Genomic DNA, 23,787 nt, shown 5'->3' with positions numbered 1-23,787 from the left:
TCATACACCTCGAGATCGAAGAAAAAATTAATAAGTACAATAATTGATTAGCTAATAGGGGTTCTTGTTGAAAATAAAGAACAAATACAGAAGATTTGATCTCAAACACTCATCATAGATCAAGAGGTCAAAAATAAACAAAATAGAAAATAGACTTTTATGGTAATTAATAAAATAAATAGTAACTTGTACTGTATTGCTATAAATTGAAAAATAATACAAACGGTAACTTTGAGAAGCTTTTATTTTAAATAGATGAAGGAACTTGTAATAAATGTAACTTCATGTTAAATATATATATAATCTCCTCAGAAATCATCAAAATCAACAGTTCTTTTTTACGGTACCATTTGTTTCCTCATTTCAAAAGGTCACTTCATAGAGAAAACATCATTAATTAACTTGCGAAAACAAATTATAGCAAAACGTTCGCAAAAATACCATCACATTACAAAAATATATGATAAATGCAAGACAACAATATATATCACAAATAACAATCTAAAGTAACCTCAGTTATTTTGTTATAATTTAATTATTTATAAGGAAAGGTCAACTGCCAAACAATAATGATGGGAAATTATTGTAAAAAAAAAATATTTCAGTGCCTGGGCAATACAGAAATTAATTAAAAATATTCCTTCAATTAGACTAAACATCAGTTTGGTTCCGGGCATGCCTGTCTATATAATGAGACCATCTTTTTGCAAGGATAGTCATCTGCACTACCCAATAATATCGTTTTACACTGGTGCACGTCTCTAAAGAGAAAAAAAATAAGAGAGTGAAATGGCTGAGATGGTTGTGAGTGTGCTGAGGAAGCTTGCTGTTATCATGGCAAACGAAGCACAATACTTGGGTGGGGTTGCGAAGAAAGTCGAACGGGTGCAGCGTGAGCTCACCCGAATCAAGTGCTGCCTGCAAGATGCAGACTCCAAGCGTAAAAGAGATGAGAGAGTGCAAAACTGGCTGAATGAGCTCCGCGATGCGGCCTATCGCATTGAGGATGCAACCGACACCTTCTTTTTCCATGTTGGATATACAGATGCGAGATCTTTGCAAAAACTCAGAAGGCTGTGCAATAAGCCCCGGGATTTGTATTTCCTCCACAAGCTTGGCACTAAGCTCGATGACATTCAAAATCAACTTGAAGAGATCTCAAAGAGCAGGGTTACTTACGGGTTCAGTGACCTGAAAGACAAGAGCAAGGCAGAGCCTAATGTCATAATGACTCATCGGAGAGCTACTTACCAAGAAGTCGATGAAACTGAAGTAGTAGGTATGCAGGCTGACAAGAACAAGATTCTGGAGCTGCTACACACTGAACAAACACCAAGGCGGGCAGTCATAACCATCGTAGGTCCCGGCGGTCTAGGGAAGACTACGCTTGCACATATGGTATACAAGAGGTAGGTGGAGAATTTTCTTTTTTCAATTATGTTTTATTGAGAGAAATGGTTACTACAATTCAATAGCAACGATCAACTGCTACATTTTTTTATTGAAAGCTTCGCAGAGGAGTGAGCGGGGCTCGAACTCTAGACCTTTGAGTATCCAACAGTCCTAGGATAACTACTAGTACCGATATAAATACTTATTTTGAGGATTTAATAGTTTAGCATAGCACCTCAACTATTCAGTAATTGCTGATTTCTTAGTAATAAACATTTCCAGCAATCACTATTAATTGCCCAAAATAGTGCTACAAATCAATCTAATAATAAATCTCGTTTGCTTGTTTCACCAGTGCCAGGGCTGATTTTGACTATCATGTAATGTTGTCAATCTCTCAGCAGTTCAGTCTAACTGATCTTTTGGGAAAGATGCTACCAAAAGATTCTACACGGGAGAACCAAACTGTGGGAGACTTAGTCAATAAGCTCAGAAGTTTTTTAAGTACCAAAAGATATCTGATTATTCTAGATGATGTTTGGCAAGATGATCTGTGGAATCAATTGAAGGATGCCTTACCTGATGACAACAACGGTAGTCGTGTTCTAATGACCAGCAGAACTCTTGATGTTGCTACATCAGTTGACTCTGAAATGAAACCATATGAACTCAAATATTTAAATGATAGCGAAAGCCTAGACCTACTCCTCAAAAAGGCTCTCCCTTACCAAGAACCTAATAAAAAATGCCCTGACGATCTCTTTCAGCTTGCACAGGAACTATCAAATAAATGTAAGGGGTTACCTTTGGGTTTGGTAGTACTAGGTGGTATCCTTTCAACTAAAGGACCATCCTACACTGCATGGGAAAGGGTGTTAGAAACAATAAATTGGAACTTAGACAGCAGGGACTGCATGCCAATCTTAGCAATGAGCTACGAAGATATGCCATATTATCTCAAGGCATGCTTTCAATATCTTGCTTCTTTTCGAGAAGACCATGTGATTAAAGCCAACCGTCTGATCAGAATGTGGATAGCAGAAGGGTTCATACCACTCGAGGGTAGGCCAACAATAGAGATAATGGCGGAGTACTGCCTCGAGGAACTTTCTAAAAGGTCATCTTTTTCCCCTTTTTTTTATCAGGCAACTATATAATATATCATTGCAAACTCTTTTCCAAAAAATATAAGTTCCTTCACCTGTTATGACAAGTATCATACCCCTCTTTGTAATTTTATGATTTATTTTTAAAATAGTTATCATCAAATCTAGCTTAGACTAGAATTCACAAAACTACTTATTTATATATACTTACGTGCAAAATTTTAATTTCAACGCATCTTAACAATGAGCATTAATGAATTTTATCTTTCAATTTATATAGGAATTAATTAGTCTAACTATATATATAAACCATTACAATTATGACTGCAATATATACTTTCTATTTTTCCTGACCTGTTACAAACCAAAATTAATTCAGGAGTATGGTTCAAGTATTAAGCCGACATGTAAATGGTTTGATCAAGAACATCAAGGTGCACGATTTTATCCGAGACTTGGCAATGAATGAAGCCAGGCATGAAAACATGGTCATGGTTATCTCACAAGCTTCGACTGACAACAAGCCCGACAGAATAATCCGACGTGCTTCACTTCAAGTTGAAGAGAACAATTCACAATTCATTGAATATGTAGGTCCAAATACCCGTTCTTTATTTTTGTTTGATAGAGATGGATATTTTGAAAGGAGCTTACATTGCTCTAATTTTAGGCTCCTTAAAGTTCTAGAAATAGTGGGTAAATATAGCGACAATATAGAATTAAAATCATTAGATGAGTTGATTCACTTGAAATACTTGGGGCTTAGAAACTGCAAAATTAAGCGATCCTCTTTTCATGGTATGAAAAGTCTCGAAACTCTGGAATTGCGAGGGCGTGGATATGATAAATTTGATGGCTTATGGACAATTAGTACATTGAGGCATGTACTGGTTGAATACCCGGAAGACATTCGTGGACCAATACCAAAGGGTTCCCCAATAAGCAATCTACAGACCCTCAAGTGGGTAGACTTTCGGGATGTATGTGATGCCAAGTTGCCCAACCTGCGTACATTAGGTATTCAAAATTATTCTGGAAAATGGGTATCATCGACTAACCTATTTCAAACACTGCGCAACCTGCGTAAATATTGTATTGGTTGTGGTCTTTTTAAAATCCCAATGGAAATTGTTTACCCTAAAGCACTCCCAAATTATCAAAATTTGCAATCCTTATGCTTGGAAGGAGAATGGCAAGAGAATGTCAATCTAGACGCTAGCTTGCTTCCACCACAGCTCATTAAACTCACACTTAGGGGATCCCGCCTTAATCATAATCCAATGCGGGAGCTTGGGAAGTTGAATAGCCTAAAAAAACTTTGCTTGGGATTAGGTGTGTTAACTTCCGCTTTGGAGGGTCCAATAATCTGTTCAGAAGGATTCCGTGCCTTACAATACTTGAAAGTGGAAACGTCATTTATCACGAATTTGACGGTGGCGCAGGGAGTCATGCCAAAGCTTACATACCTCCAAGTTCATCCCCGGACGAACGTGCAACTGCCTCGTGAGCTACAGCACGTGACAGTTGAAAGAAAGGATTAATATTCTGTATTACATGTCAGCTTACAGCTTACAACTTACAACTCAATCTCCAAGTTCATCCCCGGACGAACGTGCAACCGCCTTATTCCATTTAATTTCCTTTTTGTTTTGTGCATTTTTCTTTTTTTATATTCAAAAGCCCGTAGGCAACTTACAACTCAATCTCCCCATAAAACATAATTCCTTGTGCTGAGATACAAGGAGGAATTACTTGAATACATATCCAAAGAAATCCTTTGTTTCTGTATTACTGTTCTTTTCACGGACGAACTATGTAAAAATTTGATGGCATTAATTTGTACGTGCTGGATGAACGTTGATCTTTATACTCTTAATTCTTATATATTTTTTTTTCTGCTTTGGCTATCTTTGTGCGTACAATAATAGATGCATCTAGATTTTAAAATGAGTACTAAGATATATTAGTTTTAAAAATGTATTTTAAAATTATTTTTATGTGTGTCTTCTATTTGAATATTGTATTTCTTTAAAGTCTCGTAAGAGATTTGTTATTAAGTCATCATGTGATTTAGCTCTTCTTCATTATTAGGGGAACAATTGGTAATCACAAAATTTATAATCTATTTTAAGGCAGAATTGTAGGTGTGTTATTGTAGTAATGAATTATTAATATGGAGATCATTTGACTACTCTATTTTTGCTTGAATTTGAAAAATAAGGTTTCCAGATTGAGATGATAGTGGTGGTAGAAACGAATCTTTTTTTTTTTTCCCGCAAATTTGAAATTTCTATTTTTTCAATATGTTAAATTAGAAAATTAGCAAGATCTCGTCAGAGCATTGATTGATTAATATTTTTCTCTTAGGAAATTTGACATTTGTTTTGTAGAGAATTTGTATATGGAAATATTGTTTTATTTTAATGTCTTACTAGAACCAATTATTAATTGTTTCGTATTTAAACTTGTAGTTACATAGCTGATGTAACAACTCTTTGATCAATTAAATATACTTTTCTGGGGCACTATGTCTAAACAGCAGCAATATTTCTCAACCATCGAAATGCTCTCAATTCATCATATTTCACTTGTCGTCTTTCATTCCATTTCTGGATGAATCAGAATACATGGACAGCAATTACGGTGATAATTGAAATTTTAAAATAATAAAATGGAAAGTAAGATACTTATATTACTTTGCCTAGCTGGCATGAAATATTCCTAATAAGAAATTAAAAAAATAGTCACATTGGTTGATACTGATTATAATATTCCCTGCTTTTCTTTCTTGAATTTGGCATCCTCTTCTTCTCTTCTCCTTTCCTGGCCCAATTAGCACAGCTCCCTTGTTTTCAATACTGGGCCTGGCTGGACCAACGCCTAATCTCACTTCTTCTTTTCTCGACTCACGCGCGCTATTGACAAAGTCATGCTTCTTTCTTGAATTTTCTTTTATTTTTAGACCATTTTTTGTCATCTTTCATGAATTATTATTAGTAGTAAAAAAAATTCAAAAATAGTAAAAATTGGTATTCTATGAGTTCAATATATAACCAATTTACTTAGCTATTTAGTTCGAAATTTCGAATGCAAGTTTTTGGATTTTAGACCGGTAGCACTTCGGCCGAAGTGCTACCGAAAGCATATTAGTCACACTCTATATATATATATATTTCGTCAATCAACAACCCTCTTCTGTAGTGTTTAATTTGCTTTCCTCTGCCAAATTGAAACCCCAAAACTAATTTCAATGAATTAATTGCCTCTAAGTACATAAAAAACATACAAATAGAGCGCCAAAATAGAAGTACCACAAACATGGTTTGCTTCAGTTTAGTTTAGTTTGGCTTGGATTTGTTTTGACTTGGGTTTGATTTTAGCTTTGTTTGGATTGGTTTTGTTTTTGTTTGGATCGGTTTGGTATTTGTTAAAAGTAGGATGTACCTATGATACTCGCCTTGACAATTGGGACTTGGAAGAATTGACAAAGAGGAAATGGTTCTAAAATGAATTCTCATTGATTCCATTGTTTCTTTGGGCCTATATAGGCGGTACATTTTGCATACACAACCCTACAACTTCTATAATACCTTTCTTGCCTATATAACCCTACAACTCTCATAATACGATAAACATACATAATTCTCAACACTCCCCCTCAAGATGGGCAAAAGATATCCTTCAAGCCCATCTTGTCACAAAACCTATCTAGATCTATCGAGCTAAGTCCTTTGGTGAGGCAGTCAGCTACTTGATCTCTAGTAGCTACATGACTCAGCTCCAATAGTTCACCCTCTAGCTTTTCCTTTATGAAGAACCTATCGATCTCCACATGCTTGGTTCTGTCATGCTGCACAAGGTTGTTGGCAATGCTAATCGCGGACTTGCTATCGCACCACAATTTCATCTTAGCTTCGTTATCCACCTTGAGTTCTTCCAACAACCTCTTCAGCCACACCATCTCAGCAACTGCCAATGCCATAGCCCTGTACTCAGCTTCTGCTGTCGATCTCGCAACAACTGGCTGCTTCTTGCTCTTCCAAGAGACCAAGTTGCCCCCTACAAACATGCAGTAGCCAGCTGTGGACCTCCTGTCATCAAGAGAACTAGCCCAATCCGAGTCACAATAGCCCTCAATATTCATGTGCCCATTCTGCCTGAAAATCAAGCCCTTTCCTGGTGCACTCTTCAGGTACCTCAGAATGTGATACACTGCGTCCATATGGCCCTTCCTAGGGTCATGCATGTAGCGGCTCACCACGCTCACTGCAAATGAGATATCGGGACGAGTGTGGCTCAAATAGATCAATCTGCCTACCAGTCTCTAATACCTCTCACGATCAACCTGTTCTCCTGTCTCTGCACTTATTTTGGTCTTCACATCGATTGGAGAAACCACAGGCTTGCACCCCAACATGCATGTTTCAGTGAGCAAGTCTAGGACATACTTCCTTTGGGATAGAACAATTCCCTCTGCTCTACGAGCCACCTCAATTCCAAGGAAGTACCTAAGCAGTCCCAGATCCTTCACCTCGAATTCCTTCCCCAATCTTGCCTTCAACTGTGCAATCTCCCCCTCGTCATCCCCGGTAATGATCATATCATCAACATACACAGCTAACATAGTAATGTGACCGCCATGTTGTCGAAAGAACACCGTGTGGTCTGCATTGATCTGCTGGTAGCCCATGCCTACCATAGCCTTCCTGAACCTATTAAACCAGGCCCGAGGGGACTGCTTCAACCCATACAGCGACTTCTTGAGCCTGCACACCTTACCCACTGTTTGGTTCGTGCCAAACCCTGATGGTATCTCCATATACACCTCCTCTAACAAGTCACCATGAAGAAACACATTCTTCACGTCGAGTTGGTATAACTTCCATCCTCCATTCGCTGCCATGGAAACCAGTGTCCTCACTGTGCTCATCTTCGCCACGGGTGCAAAGGTCTCATCATAGTCGATTCCATAGTTCTGACCGTACCCCTTCGCTACCAACCGAGCCTTGTAGCGTTCAACCAGACCCTCAGGATTCTGTTTCACTGTAAAGACCCACTTGCATCCAACTACCCTCTTGCCTGGTGGTAGTGACACGAGCTCCCAGGTTCTGTTCTTCACAAGGGCCTCGAGCTCTTCTAACATGGCTGCTTTCCACTTCGGATCTTCTTTAGTAACCTGCCAACACTTAGGGATAGAGACAATGTCTAATGATGCAATGAATGCTCCATGTACAGGTGATATGTGTGAGTAAGAGACAAACTGGGCAATGTCATGTGGGAAACCATACCGGTCAGGAGGAATGCCTGCATTCTCGCGAGAAGTCCTCCTTACCGATAAGGGAGTGGGAGGAGTAGAGAGAGGAATCATATCACCTGTGTATTCTGGGTCTGAGGTGGATGGTGAAGGTGTCTCAAGAGTTGGAGCGGGCAGGGACAAGGGACTTGGCACAATAGTAGGCACTGTAGGCACGGTTCCCTCATTCTGCTTCTTTCTCCTCACATACACTTCACCATATCTCGACTCCCCTTGAGCCTGAGTTCCACCACCCTCGGACTCAATCCTCTCAACTTCTGGCTCAACTCTAGCCGAAGTCTCCTTTTCCGGCTCAATCACAGCCTCTTCGAGCATGGGGCAACCAATACCACCCACACTCACCATCCTCCTCTCACCATCACCACTACTCTCCTCCTCTCGCCTCATACCTCCTGTATCGAGCGAGCTTTCAAATGGTTATGTTGCTTCTGAGGAGTAGTATGGTTCAAGCTCGTGAAAAGTAACATCCATACTCACAAACATTCGCCTCTCAACTGGACTCCAGCACGCATACCCCTTTTGAGTGGCTGAGTATCCCACAAAGATACACCTCACGGCCCTTGGATCAAGTTTTCCCACATTGGGTCTGTTGTCATGTACAAAGCACACACACCCAAAAGTTTTGAGAGGAAGAATATCTCCATTCTTACCTGTCAGCATCTCAATTGGAGACTTCCAATCCAATACCCGTGAGGGCATCCTATTGATCAAATAGGCTGCTGTCAGAACTGCTTGCCCCCACAAGTGCTTTGGGACTTTCATCGAAATCATCATACTCCGAGTTACCTCAAGGAGATGCCTGTTCTTCCGTTCCGCTACCCCATTCTGCTCTGGTGTGTATGGACATGTGGTATGATGCTGTATCCCCTGAGATGACAAGTATTCCCCAAACGTCTTATTAGTGTACTCTGTCCCATTGTCAGACCTCAATACTTTCACAACTGCACCATATTGAGTCTGAACCATTTTGTGAAAATCTTTAAAGCAAGCAACCACATCACTCTTATTTTTCATCAAGTAAAGCCAAGACACACGAGAAAAACAATCAATAAAAGACACAAAGTATTTAAATCCATTCAAGGTAGTTGTAGGACAAGGTCCCCATACATCCGAATGAATCAAATCAAAACTACAAGGCTTCCTACTCCCAGAGCTAACATAAGAGCTTCTGGTGTGCTTGCCCAACTCACACGCATCACACACCAATTTTTCTTTATTCGCCTTTTCAAATAAAGACTGATACATCCTACTCAAAACTGGAAACGAAGAGTGACCCAATCGCCTATGATGGAGCATCAGTAGGTCTTCCACACTTCTCTCAACAATGGATGAGAGGGCCGAGCTCATACCCTCTTTATCCATGTACCACAGTCCTCTATGCATTGTGTCAGTCCCAATCTCCTTGCCCGTCCCCTTCTCTCGGAAGATCACTTTGGGATTATCAAACAAAACAACACAGTTTAGTTGTGAGATAATGGCACTTATAGATAGGAGATTCACAGGAAAAGCAGGAGCATGCAAAACATTAGACAAAGTCAAAGTGTTGGTACATTTCACTGTACCCTTACCAACCACCGGCTGGGCCGTACCATCGGCTGTCCGGATGCTCTCTGGTACCGCTAAGTGAGTATAGGAAGAGAACTCCTTAGCAGCACCAGTCACATGGCGAGATGCACCGGAATCGACTATCCAATCTGATGATCTAGCGATGGATCTAGAGGAAAGAGCAAGTATATCACTAGTACCTGTAGTCGAGTAAGCAACAGAGGGAAAATTACCCCTGACATCAGAAGAGGAGGAGGTGGATGCATCATCGCGCACACTCTTCCCATCACCTGTCGGTCTTTGCCTGTTCTTGAGCCCCTGAGAATAGGCCTCCACGAGTGCCTGATCCTCCTCTGACAAGCCCACACCAGCTTCTTCTTCCCCCTCAGCAACCATCAGATGTGCCCGGTTGCCTCTTCCACCTCTTCGGCCTCCACGACCGCGACCACGACTCCCAGACTGCCCCCTTCCACCTGTGTCTCTCTCCTTTGGTGGCTTAGGGCAAGCCTGCCTCAGGTGACCTACCTCACCACAGTTGTAGCACTATCGAGTCTCACCTCTGTACCCAGTGTTACCTGAGTTGGAGATCGCTAGTGCTGACCTCACTCCTGGAGATCCCCCTGTCCCAGCCTGTAATCCCATACGGCTCTCCTCCTGTATCATTGCCGAGATCGCCTCATCCAGTGAGGGGATCTTCGACATGGCTAGCAACATAGCGCTCCTCTGCTCGAATGCTGAGTCCAAATGCCTCAGAAAGTGCATAGTTCTTCTCTGAACATCTCTCACACCCTTCTTGCAATTTGGATCCAAACAGCACTCAGCAGGAGAGAAGTGGTCGTAATCTGCCCACAGTCGCTCCAGATCTGCGGCATACTCTCCAATCGACCTACCTCTCTGTGCTACCTCCTCGATCTCTCTCTCAATCTGAAACACCCTCATGTTGTTGTCAATCCCCGCATAGATCCGCATCAACTTCCCCCAAACCTCACTCACGTCCTCTATTGCATCAACTGTCTTGGCAATAGAGGCATTCATCGAGTTTAGGAGCCAAGTGTGCAGCATACCATTGGTAGACCTCCACACACTGTACTCAGCCGAATCCTTTGCTGGTACTTCCATCTCACCCGTGATATACCCATCCACGTTCTTCCCTACCAGAGCTCTCTTAACCCGACGCGACCAGCTCAAATACGAGGCAGTCCCATCCAGTTTTATGTCCACAGACTGAAGCTCCAACTTCTGCGACTTCGGCTTGCTTTCCACAGGAGCTTGGCTCACGGCCAACGCTCGCACCATGATAGCAAGCTCATAAGGAGTCAGCTTCGCGCAAGCCTTTGCGAACGGGTTCTCAATCTCCCCTTCTGACATTGATCCGACTTAGATCTACGTCTCACGTATTATTCTAAGTCCGAATCACCTATACAAAATCAAGTTCTTGACACTTCTTGACCCGATTTAGATCCACATCCACATCATCTCCCCCTTTCTTTCTCTTCCTCTTGTCCCGATCTTGATTTAGCGCATCAAGACTCGAGCTTAAACCCAATCAAACCCAACCAAGAACCCGCTTCTCGGGTACCGTGGGATTTAGGCCTCCCACGCCGGCCAAATCAACACTCGGAACCTACCTTTGGTGGCTGGCCAGCCCTAGAAGTGGTGGCACGGCCTAGAAAAGAGGAAAAAAATAGCCAAAGAGAAGAGAAAGAAAAGATGGCTGGTGGTCAAGGCGGAGCTAGGCGGAGCTACAGTGCTGCTCGGCCAAGAGAAAGGGAAGGCGGAGCAGAGAGAGAGAGGAGCAGCGGATCTAGAGCTGGATGGCGGATCTAGGTCAGAGAAGCCTAGATCATGGCAGTGGCGGTAGAACTAGGGCGGGGCGGAGCTTGGCGGCCGGACGGAGCTCAAGCCGTGACCAGGAGGGTCAGGCGACCTGAACGGAGAGAGGCGGAGCTCAGGCAGTCGGGCGGAGCTGGGCGGAGGTGGCTCTGCCTTGAATCTGTGAAATCGCGGTTACTGTAGCGCTACAGTAGCGATTTTAGGGTTTCGTTTTTTTCAGCTCTGATACCAAATTGACAAAGAGGAAATGGTTCTAAAATGAATTCTCATTGATTCCATTGTTCCTTTGGGCCTATATAAGCGATACATTTTGCATACACAACCCTACAACTTCTATAATACCTTTCTTGCCTATATAACCCTACAACTCTCATAATACGATAAACATACATAATTCTCAACAGGAAGACTAGTATGTATGATTCTCGTCTTGATGTTTGGCGTTTCAAGGAGTTTTAGACATTCAAATAATTTCTGGAGATTTTTGGAAGTTCACATATATTTTATATGATTTTTCTGGTAACTTAGATTGTGCAAATGAATTTTCTGGACCTGCAGATATATTTTATTTGTTTTTTGAGTCTTTCAATATTTTCTGTGAATATTGAGAGTGTCTAAGTAATTTATATGAAATTTTCAGACTCTCTAGATAATTTCTTTGAATTTTATAGACACTGAATAATTTATATGAATTTTCTGAACTTTCTAGACATTTTCTGGAATTTATTTGAATATCTAAAGTCTGAGGGCATTTCCATATGATTTTCAGGATTTCCGACGACTTTGTAAAAATTATGGGAACATGGATAAGTTTTAAAATTATTGCAAGGTGGATTTAGCAACTTTTTAAGCACCAAGGACTTTGTCTGCAAGTCAGATAAAATCGCAACGGGCATCCTGTAAATTCCTAAAAGCTGTGGTTCAGATTTTTGAAATCTTGAAGGCTTTCTCGCGAAAATGGCTTCTCTCGGAATCTCTAAAGTTCTCTGGGCTTCTCATTCTCTTTAGGTTAAGTTTCATTTTATTTAGGCCTTCTTCCTTTTATTCTTATATGTTGAGCTTTCTTCTACTGAACCATTGACGGGCCGAAATGTTATACAACGATGGGCCTTTCAAATTTAAACGATTTCTTCTGACATAATGGGTCCCAGCTGCCAGTAACAGAGACCATTTAAGACATCTTTTTATGTTTCACACGGCGTCAAGATTCGCACATGAGCATTTACATAACAGTTTTGTTGAACATATGTGTAAATTAAGAAAACGAACTGTTAAACATAAAAGAAACATTCTGTTCTATATTAACATAAAATAAATTTGATAATCAGAAATTATGCAATCAAGCCCTTCATTTCTCCTTTTTATTGAAACTGACACATCAAATCCTATCCATTCATGAGAACATTAAAGATGTCATGGTTGATCTAAGGAAAGAGCGCAGAGACAAAACAAAAGGGAAAACCAAAGTGAAGAAAAGCGAATGGAATCAACAAGAAGAAGATATGCAAAGAATTTGTGTTAGCTTTTCCATGGTTCAACTTTTGATAATATACTCAGAGAGAAGTTCACTTAGAGTGTCTGAGTGAGGATTAAATTGTGTTAGCTCTTTCATTGGGCCTCCGTTGGCCCAAAAATGAAAGAGGCCTAAAACGCAAGAGGCCCTGTAGAGAAGTTTGATAATGGACTTGAGTGAATTGGGATATCGGACAAAAGAGGAATTGCCTGTGTATTTTCAGTCGGTAATTAACAAACGGTCTTGAAATTAATTTTATAAAAATTAATCACCTTGCGTTACTGAGAAAATGTAAACAGAATGGACTGGATTGTAAATTTTTACAAGTTAAACCATCCTCCTCTGAACTTTTCCTATACCTTCATGCCGAATTATTTCATCATTTATCCTTCATTAATAAAATAAAAGTTACATTAAATGTCTCGAAAAGGAGAATATAATAGAATAAAATAAAATAAAATATAGAATAGAACAAAGTTGGCACACTAGCCAGGAAAGTGGAAAATGTCGAAATATAGAATAGAATAAAATAAAGTAAAATAAAAGCTGAATTCTCCAAGCATTAACTTGCATGCATGATTACCATTATGCCCCACATGAAAGTGACATTTATTCTTGATGAACTACAAGTGACCAATATTATTAAATTATTAATAAATAAACACGCATGAAGGGATTAATTCAGGATTTTCGTCAAATTTTCGTCAAAGAGTGGTAAAAAAATAGCGAGTCTGGTTTAAATAACTAATTGGATTAAAATCTATTAGCTAATCAGATACTAGGTAAAAAAACAATACTCTAACATATAATTTTCAATTTTCTAACTTCTAATTTCTAATTATTATAATTTTAACTCTAATTACAAATCACAAAACTCTTGGGGTGGGGGATAATCTATAGATATCAATGAAAGTTTGAAATCCAGGAGGGCAGTTGTACCTTGGTTCTATCTGAGTCCGCCCTAGTAAACACGCAGGTTATAGTCTATTTTGTCTTGACGCATTACTGCTACAATAACCACACATGAGATATCATACACAGATGCGAGAAAATCCCAAATAAACAATGTAATGAAAGGAGGCGCTCGCGCGAAAATAAGTCCAGCCATACACACACAGTCATTTAAAACACAACGGTGTACTAAAGACACCTATAGAAGTACCTTTCGTGATCCCAACCGTCCTCTCACACATGGCGTGACATGATCAGGATCAAATAACTTCTGGAGAAAATACCTTGTAAATGACCGGAACCAGGAACAAAGAGGAAGTGAGGAGAAAATTAGGATGGGGTCACAAGAGCAGGGTAGGTGCAAAAAAGACGGATGAGAAATATTTTTCTAAATCAATAAGTTAATATTAAGCAGGTAAAAATATATTATAATATATTATACATATTTCCAATTAATAAAACCCCCAAAACATATTAATAAGGACAAAATCATTTTATATATGCTGCATGCTTCTCATCAAACATTTGATGAAATATAGTTTATTGTGGGTGACGTTGTATTTAAAAAAAAAAAAAAAAGAAACACTATATAACGATATTTTTATTTAAATTATCTGATTAATCAATTATGCTACGTACTGTAGACATATATTTGTTATTATCCAAAAAAGTAAATATAAGTGTAGCTTATTTAAAAATTATAAAGTTAAACCAATGCTGAGGAATTAATTTCCTAATCAATCTGGCACACATATATATATGTTTTTTACTATTTCATAGCTACAATATCGAAAAAAATTATGTAAGGTTCTTAGAAGTTAGAACCTCCTTTGTACGTATAGTTTGGCACAAATCCTTTGCTTAATAACAACTGCATTTTTTCTATCTCTCTAAAGGGTTATGTTGTCTCCCCCCTAATTATTTTGAGATGAATCGTACAAAAGAAGCTTGGGCGTACAGCAGGTATGCGATCAATGGTTTGCCATCCCACGTTTGTAACAAACATCTTCAGGACATTTATCATTCTTATTTTTCACCGCATTATTCTCCTTTATTTTGTTGTATTGATCATTTCGTCGATAAACATTATTGCGACCATGCCTACGACCACATCTGCAGAAAGAAAAACTGCAGTGAGCTGGTCTGTTGAAAATTGAGAAGAAAGCAAGGGGCTGAAACAACAAAGAAAGGAAAAGAAAAAAAGAAGAGAAAAAAGTAAGAAAAAGGAAACGGGAAGAAAAAGGAAAAGAAAAAAAAAATGACCTACTAGATATTTTTTTACAGTTGCTAGCTAGCATTTGTTTCGTTAATTATTTCAAAAAGTCACTTAATTAGTAAGAGCGGTATAAATTAACTTGCGAAAACAAATCAAATTAGACTAAGCACCAGTTTGCTTTCCGACCTGTTGACTGTTGTCCCCAAAAGTTGTTAGTAAAAAAATTATAGCATCTTTAATTCACACATTTACTGTATTGAAAAAAATGGGACAAACTATTTTTCTTTATGATAATTGTAGCGTATATTTAATTTTCATTCTATATCCAACTCTAAATAATCTAATTTTTAAATTTTTAAATTGGATGTATCTACAATTTTCTTAACGAAGTATATATTATATTCGAATCAAGTTTCAGTTAATTTTTCTTTTTAAGATAATTGGCTGGAAATGCTCCTTTTTTGGCTTCCTAATCGTAAGTGGCAATCCTAGATATTTCATTGGTAGCTTCAATGGTGGACTTTCAATGATGCTTTCTATTACCTGTATTGCACTCAAAGTATCGATATTGGAACAAAATTACTCTTCTCTCTATTTATTTTCAACCCCGAAAGAGATTCGTAGGTTTAAGATTTATTGGAAGAAATAATAGAGAACCAATCCGGTGCATAAAGTTTTAAGATTTAAAGAGTGCAGCTAAATTTCTAGCTAATTTGGTAAATTTCATATTTGTCGAACTAAAATTCAAATCGGACTTGATCAAAGAAACGACAAAAAACCTGCTACCAAAATTATATGATTAATTACTTGTTTTTCTCTTATTGTTCAATGCATCGAGTCGTTCAATGCATCAAGTGGCACTACAACAAAGTAGACACTTTTTGCGAGGGAAAAAGCGCTTTTACGACGGTTGTCCGTCGCAAAAAGAAAAAGCTGAACAATGAGAGTAGTTCGTCGCAAAAAGTCACTTTTTTATCCTTGCGAAAAGTGTCTCATTCTTGTTGTGTGGGCATTTTAATTATGAAAAGTATGGAGGAGTAGGAACCTTAATGAACTAAACAGGTTATAATCTATTTTGTCTTGACGAATGCATGCGCATCAATATAATATCTGCATTTCTGTACTGTATATTTTATAAAATAATTAAACAATTTATTATTTTCAAGAAATAATTAATAAACTAAACAAGTAACTTCCATGAACCTGGAGATCTACTTTGACCGGAAGATCAAATCAAATTAGACAACGAAGCTTCCGTTTGGTTTCCGGCCAGTTCGCCTATTTAATGAGAGCATCTTTAACTTAATTCATAGTCATCTGCAGTAGGTAATAATTAATATCCTCTTACACCTATCAACACAGAAATGGCTCAAGCGGTTTTGAATATTGTGGTAAGCAAGCTTGCCAATATTATCGAGAAAGAAATCGAGCACTTGGGTGGGGTTGGGAGGAAAGTCCAACGGGTGCAGCGTGAGCTCATCCGTATCCGGTGCTGCTTGAGAGATGCAGCCTCAAAAATCAAAGGAGATGTGAGCGTGCAGCACTGGCTAAATGAGCTCCGCGATGCAGCCTATCGCATTGAGGATGCAATCGACACCTTTCTGGGAGTTGATGATCAGCTTAAAGAAGATTCGAGCTTTTTACCAAAATTCAAGAAGCTGCGTCGCATGCCCCAGGATATGTGTCATCACCACAAGCTTGGCACTGAGCTTGATAACATTGAAAATCTTCTCAAAGAAATCTCTGAAAGCAAGGTTCGCTATGGAATCGAAGACCTACAAGACATTGTGGGTGAGGCAGTCAGAATGCCTTTTCGGAGAGCTACTTATCAAGAAGTCGATGAAACTGAAGTTGTAGGCCTGCAGGCTGACAAGAACAACATTCTACAGCTGTTGCACCATGAACGAACACCTAGACGGGCCGTCATAACGATCGTGGGTGCCGGTGGTCTAGGAAAGACTACCCTTGCAAGTATGGTATACAGAAGGCAAGTGCAAATTTTTCTTTATATCTATGTTTTAATTATATAAAATAATTACAACAATAATAATAATAGTTAGTCTGAGTTGCTGTGTATAGCAATAATCATCTAACAGCTCAATTTTTCAATATATAATGCTGAGATCTTAGTAATACATGACTGCAACAATCACTATTGTTCATAAACCATGTCAGAAATCAATCTAATAATATATTTTTCTTTGCCTGTGTACCAGTGCCAAGGCAGATTTCAGCTATCATATAATGCTATCAATCTCTCGGCAGTTCAGTCTAACTGATCTCTTAAATAAGATGCTCAGCAAGTACATCGATTTTGTGCCTAAGGATAGGGATGTTGACTATTATGCTGGCGAGCACAACAATTTTTTAAGTAGTGAAAGATATCTCATTATTCTAGATGATGTGTGGACGAATGATGTGTGGAATGAACTGAAATATATATTGCCTAATGTTAAGAATGGCAGTCGAGTTTTGATTACGAGCAGGTTTATCGAAGTTGCTACATTGGCTAACTCCCAGATGCCACCATACGAACTCAACTTCTTAGATGAGAAGGAAAGCCTAGATCTCCTCCTCCAAAAGGCTCTCCCTTATCAAGAATCCGATGAAGAATGCCCTAACGATCTCCTTGACCTTGCACACAAATTATCAAAGAAGTGTAAGGGTTTACCTCTGGCTTTGATAGTATTAGGTGATATCATTTCAAGCAAAGAACCATCTTACCCTGCGTGGGAAAGGGTTCTGAAAACAATGAATTGGCACTCGGATGGCAGTGGGTGCATGCGAGTCTTAGCAATGAGCTACGAAGATATGCCTTATTATCTTAAGGCATGCTTCCAATATCTTGCTTTTTTTCCTGAAGACCATGTAATTTCTGCAAAACGTTTGATCCGAATGTGGATAGCAGAAGGGTTTATAACACTCGAGGGTAGGCCAACAATAGAGATAATGGCAGAGGACTACGTTGAGGAACTTTCTAAAAGGTTATTTTATCCTTATTTTTAATCAGGCAAATACATAATATATTATTGCAAACATTTTTCCACAAATTCTTTTCCAAGAAAATACAAGTCCCTTCACTTGTTATCATATATACACCTCTTTCTAATATTATGATTTATTCTCTTATAATTAGTTTTTTCCTCGGAATAAGCCCTTCTACCTAGTGCATGTTCTCAATTAGGCATCTTTGACTTATGAATTCACTTAGCAGCAGCTGCTAAGATTTTTTATTTTTTTTAAAATAAAAAAGAGAGTGTGAGAGAGAATAAAACTGAAATTTGATTTTTAATAATAATTTTGCGTGAGGGATTAGAATTTTATAAAAATAATTTTATTTTTTTTAATATTGTACAAAATTTTAACCCAACATATGTACATTCAAATAGTTGTCTTCAAATCTAGCTTAAAGTAAAATTTATAAAACTACTTATTTATAGACTTGCATACCAATTTCATTAATTGTATAATTAATTTCAATGCATCTTAGTAATCAGCGTAAGTTAATTTTATACTACAATTTATATAGGAACTAATGTGTCTAGTTAGGATATATTAACCTTTGTAATTTAGACCGAAAATACTGACTATTTTATAAATTAATCAAAATTATTTCAGGAGTATGATTCAAGTCTTAAGCCGATCCACGAATGGCTTGATCAAGCACTTCCAGGTGCATGATATTCTACGATATTTGGCAATGAATGAAGCCGGGCATGAAAACTTTGTCACAGTTTTCTCACAAGTTTTGGCTGGCAAAAAGCCCGACGGAATAATCCGACGTGCTTCACTGCAAGCCCAAGAGAAGAATTCACAATTCATTGAATATGTAGGTCCAAATACCCGTTCTTTATTTTTGTTCGATACAGATGGATATTTTCAAAGGAGCTTACATTGCTCTAATTTTAGGCTACTTAAAGTTTTAGAAATAGTGGGTAACATTAGAGATGTAATAGAATTAAAATCATTAGATAAGTTGATTCACCTGAAATACTTGGGGCTTAGAAACTGTACAACTAAGCGTTTCTCTTTTCATGGGATGAAAAGTCTTGAAACTCTGGAATTGCGAGAAACTAGATATAGCAAATGTAATGGCTTGTGGACAATTAGTACATTGAAGCATGTACTTGTTGACTACAGTAGTGCCATTCGTGAACTACCAAAGGGTACCCCAATAAGCAATCTACAGACCCTGAAGTGGGTAAAATTTCGGGATGTATGTGATGCCAAGTTGCCCAACCTGCGTACATTAGCTATCGAAAACTATTCCGGAGAATGGGTGTCAATGAATAATCTATTTCAAACATTGCGCAACTTGCGTAAATTGAAAATTGATTGTAGTGGTAAAATCCCGATGGATATTGTTTACCCAAAAGCACTCTCAAATTATCAGAATTTGCAATCCTTATACTTGAAAGGAGAATGGCCAGAGAATGTCAATGTAGAGGCTAGCTTGCTTCCACCACAGATCATTAAACTCAAGCTTAAGGGATCCCGCCTTAATCATAATCCAATGCCGGAGTTTGGGAAGTTGAATAGCTTAAAAAAACTTTTCTTGGGAAAGAGAGTGTTAACTGACAATTGGGAGGGTCCAATAATCTGTCCAAAAGGATTCCATGCCCTACAATACTTGAAAGTGATGGATGATAAGGACTTGACGGTGGCACAGGGGGTTATGCCAAAGCTTACATACCTCAAAGCGAAATCCATTATCTCGGTGCACCTACCTCTTGAGCTACAGCACGTCGCAATTGAACGTAAAAGTCGGTGATCACTTGCTTTCTCCTTTCACTTTTTTTTTTGGAGAAACGTCTATTATTAGTAACATATATATGGTGTAGTGTGCATGTGTATTATTCCATTAATTTTTTTTTTTACTATTACTCTTTTGTAATTTGTACACATGGAATTAAAGTAAACCGCAAGAACGGATATGATCCATTTAATTTGTCTTTTGTTTTCTGTACTATTATTGATCTTTTCAGAGACGAACTATATATATATATATATATATATGAAAAATTGATGGCGCATTAGTATGTACATGCTGTTGTTGATCTTTATACTCTAATTCTTGTATATTTTTTTTCCTTCTTTGGCTATCAGGGCACGTACAACAATAGATGCATCTAGATTTTAAATTGATTACGGGTGCTAAGATATATTAGTTTAAAAAAGATGCTTCCTTCTACCCTTTTTTTTTTTTGTGTTCTACTTGAATATTGTATTTCTTTCAATTCTCGTAAGAGATTTGTTATTAAGTCATCATGTGATTGAGCTCTTCTTTATTATTATAACAGCGTTAGCGGAGGAATTGGAACACAAAAATTATAAGCTATTTTAAGGCAGAATTGTAGGTTTGTTATTGTAGTATTAATGATGATGACTAATGAATTATTTATATGGAGATCACTTGACTCCTCTAGCTATTTTTTGCTTGAATTTCAGAAATAAGGTTTCGAGATTGAGATGATGGTGGTGGTACAAACGAATCTTGTTTTTGTTTGTTTCTCGCTAATATGAAATTTCTATTTTTTCAAGATTTAAAATGAGAAGATTAGCAAGATCTCGTGAGATCATTGATTTATAAATATTTTTCTTGAGGAGGGATCCATCTACACCCTTTTTTGGTGACACTGGAAAATTATACCTTACATTTTCAAAGTCCAAACTGTTCAACATGATAGATATATTAAAATGAGCTTGCAGATTGAATTTTACATTTTTTTATTTATTTCCTATTTATTAGATGGATACAAAAATTAAAATAAATGTAAAATTTGATCTGCAAGCACATTTTAATATATCTATCATGTTGAACGATTTGAATCGACTGTTTGGACTTTGAAATTTTTGAAAATGTGAGTAACCTAGTGTTACCAAAAACGGTGTAAGTGGATCCCTCCTCATTTTTCTTTTAGGAAATTTTTTGTTTATTTTGTATGTGGAATCAGTTGACATTGTTTAATTAAAGTCAAAGAGAGAATTATTGTTTTATTTTAATGTCTTACTAGAACAAATTAATGTTTCATATTTGAACTTGTGGATCCGGATCTGACGCCCGCATCCCCATTCTCTGACGAGTCACTGTACCGACGACCTCTCTGAGAACTACTATTGGATCTAGATTTGCTATACCCGTTTCCAAATGCAGATCTCCATTCGTCTCCCTCTGCCTTGCTCTCAGCTGCACTACTCTCTGATTCTCTCTGATCCAAGAAAAACAGCATGTGAGCAGTTCGGATTTTTGCATATATAACCTTTACAGTTAGAAAATAAAATATTACCAGATTCTGACGTGCCGTCAGACCAGCTAGCAGCAGCAGCACGGTTGTCATGAATGCTGAGCTTGCGAGTGAGCTTTGAGAGGAGGGCAGATTACTTCTGGTTCTCTCTCTTCTTCCTTTTACATTTTGGCCCTCCTGTATTAACTCTTCTATCCTTGCTCTGCTTGTTGAACTGTTTTATCACAAAATTAAAAATATAAACCAAAGAAAAAAGGTAAATAGTAGTTTCACATTAAAGGAATCCTTTCAACTTTGCAGAGCACCACAGCCTGAAATAAAAGAAAATTGAACAAAAGCATAGATATATAGGAGTTAAAAAAGAGTATTACAAAAATAAAAAAATGTAACCTTTGGGACATTAACAGCAAGACAGTTTAAAACGGCCTCGACATAAACACGCACTTCTTGGGACATCCATTGGACCTCATCGATCTGGATCTGCCGGCTTTCTCATGTATTCCTTTTTTAATATTTTCATACTAAAGAAATATTTGTGAAAAATGGTGAAAATAACTTGGGATCAAACGTTGATTGAAATTCATCTTATTGAGTTTTATTTTGGAATATATATATATATATATATATATATATATGATAACCTAAGGAGAAAGATTTACTTTCAAATTAAACTCAATATTTCAAAATTATTTGCTAATTAAGATAACCTACAATTTCTACATTTGAACATAATTTTCTTTTCTAACAAGCTGTCAACAACAGTGGGGGCTATGCTGCACAGATACTAAGAGACAATATGGAGACAACGTACCATACAACCATATTCAAAATTCTAATATAAGATTGTATAATGTAAATTTTTAAAATATTACGTGCAAGGATAAAATAGGTAATAAGGAATTTATCATAAAATTGTTCCTTCAAAATAAGAATTTATATATTCTAGAAGTATAACTATAGGAAAAAGTCCTAGAGTTGTTGTACCCAAAGGTCGAGAGTTCGATTCCTTTCATTACTTCGTAGCTTCTGCGAAAGTTTAAAAAAAAAAAAAAAATATAACTATAGAAAATATTTATTTTACCCAGATAATCGCTGCTCTTAAGAGAAAATTTGTGTTAAGAAAAAAGAAAAGAAAAATAAATTAGCAAATTGCACGTAGCCCCATGCTTCTGAGTCCCAGGATGATCATTAATTGATGAATAATAATAATATAATTTAATTTTAATATTCATGGTACAGACGGTAGAGTAACATTAATTAAAATGCTGTTGTTTTTGTTTAGCTGGTTGCCTTGGGATGAAAAGGAAAAACATGATATATATGCTGTCTTATTTGTCAGGTGGAGCCTTGTTGCTTCATCTGATCGCACTATTAATTAATAATCACCACACCAAATCATCAATCATGTCTTAATTATGACCTGCCAGGTTTCTAGATGTGAGATGTTAGTGCTGGTACAAACAAACCTTGTTTTTTCGTTTGTTTCTCGGAAATTTGAAATTTCACTTTTCGTTTTTCATTCCATTTCTGGATGAATCAGAATACATGGACAGCAATTACGGATTTACGGTGATAATTCAAATTTAAAATAAGAAAAGAGAAAGTAAGATACTTGTATTACTTCGGCTAGCTGGCATGAAATATTCCTAATAAGAAATTAAAAGAAATAGTCTCATTGGTTGATACTGATTATAATATTCCCTGCTTTTCTTTCTTGATGGCAATGGCATCCTCCTCTTCTCTTCTTCTTCCCTTGGCCCAATTAGCACAGCTCCTTTCTTTTCAATACTGGGCCTGCTGGCCCAACGCCTAATCTCTCTTCTTCTTTTCTCGACTCACGGGCGCTATTGACAAAGTCAAGCTTCCCTTTAACACTACTTTAAAGTTGACAGCCAATCTAAATAAGCATTCGAGACTATTACACAATAATTCATACTAAAAACCAAAAACTCTGAATGTGTTGAGAATAAATAATAAAGTCAGACCCGTTAAGCTTTAGACCCATTTAGAATTAAATAGAGCTACAGCACATGACAATTGAACGTAAAAGTCGGTGATCACTTGCTTTCTCCTTTCACTTTTTTTTTGGGAGAAACGTCTATTATTAGTAACATATATATGGTGTAGTGTGCATGTATATTATTCCATTAATTTTTTTTTTTTTACTATTATTCTTTTGTATTTTGTACACATGGAATTAAAGTAAACCGCAGGAACTTACGTATATGATCCATTTAATTTGTCTTTTGTTTTCTGTACTATTATTGATCTTTTCAGAGACGAACTATATATATATATATATGAAAAATTGATGGCATTAGTATGTACATGCTGTTGTTGATCTTTATACTCTAATTCTTGTATATTTTTTTTCCTTCTTTGGCTATTAGGGCACGTACAATAATAGATGCATCTAGATTTTAAATTGATTACGGGTGGTAAGATATATTAGTTTAAAAAAGATGCTTCCTTCTACCTTTTTTTTTTTTTTTTTTGTGTTCTACTTGAATATTGTATTTCTTTCAATTCTCGTAAGAGATTTGTTATTAAGTCATCATGTGATTGAGCTCTTCTTTATTATTATAACAGCGTTAGGGGAGGAATTGGAACACAAAAATTATAAGCTATTTTAAGGCAGAATTGTAGGTTTGTTATTGTAGTATTAATGATGA

At 37.4% G+C, this 23,787-nt stretch overlaps 1 protein-coding gene across 3 annotated transcripts; it reads left to right on the top strand.

Annotated features, from left to right (window-relative positions):
• The first annotated feature begins 708 nt into the window (after positions 1 to 708).
• On the top strand, positions 709 to 19,782 carry LOC144560069 (disease resistance protein RPP13-like). 3 transcript variants are annotated; one of them, XM_078309222.1, is made up of 3 exons: positions 709 to 1,409; positions 1,748 to 2,509; positions 18,489 to 19,782. In XM_078309222.1, the coding sequence occupies exons 1-3, from the start codon at positions 790 to 792 to the stop codon at positions 19,639 to 19,641; spliced, it is 2,535 nt and encodes an 844-aa protein (XP_078165348.1). In that variant the 5' UTR covers positions 709 to 789; the 3' UTR covers positions 19,642 to 19,782. The 3 variants fall into 3 exon arrangements, with proteins under 3 accessions (XP_078165348.1, XP_078165347.1, XP_078165346.1); XM_078309221.1 differs by lacking the exon at positions 1,748 to 2,509 and adding an exon at positions 17,087 to 17,854 and having other exon boundaries at positions 711 to 1,409; positions 18,489 to 19,776; XM_078309220.1 differs by lacking the exons at positions 709 to 1,409; positions 1,748 to 2,509 and adding exons at positions 16,186 to 16,857; positions 17,087 to 17,854.
• The last annotated feature ends 4,005 nt before the right edge of the window (positions 19,783 to 23,787 follow it).

The sequence above is a fragment of the Carex rostrata genome, chromosome 10 (assembly GCF_964058835.1).
Source record: "Carex rostrata chromosome 10, lpCarRost1.2, whole genome shotgun sequence".
In the NCBI taxonomy this organism is placed as follows: domain Eukaryota; kingdom Viridiplantae; phylum Streptophyta; class Magnoliopsida; order Poales; family Cyperaceae; genus Carex; species Carex rostrata.
Note: the sequence above shows the minus strand (reverse complement) of the source record. Positions and strands in the feature narration are given on the sequence as shown.

What these genes read in the sequence shown, in the direction of transcription:
- LOC144560069 (XM_078309220.1), top strand. Translation starts at nt 16,235, where the DNA reads ATGGCTCAAGCGGTTTTGAATATTGTGGTAAGCAAGCTTGCCAATATT. An exon ending in GCAAGTATGGTATACAGAAG is followed by an intron (nt 16,858 to 17,086) that starts GCAAGTGCAAAT and finishes CCTGTGTACCAG; the next exon opens with TGCCAAGGCAGATTTCAGCT. An exon ending in GTTGAGGAACTTTCTAAAAG is followed by an intron (nt 17,855 to 18,488) that starts GTTATTTTATCC and finishes AAATTATTTCAG; the next exon opens with GAGTATGATTCAAGTCTTAA.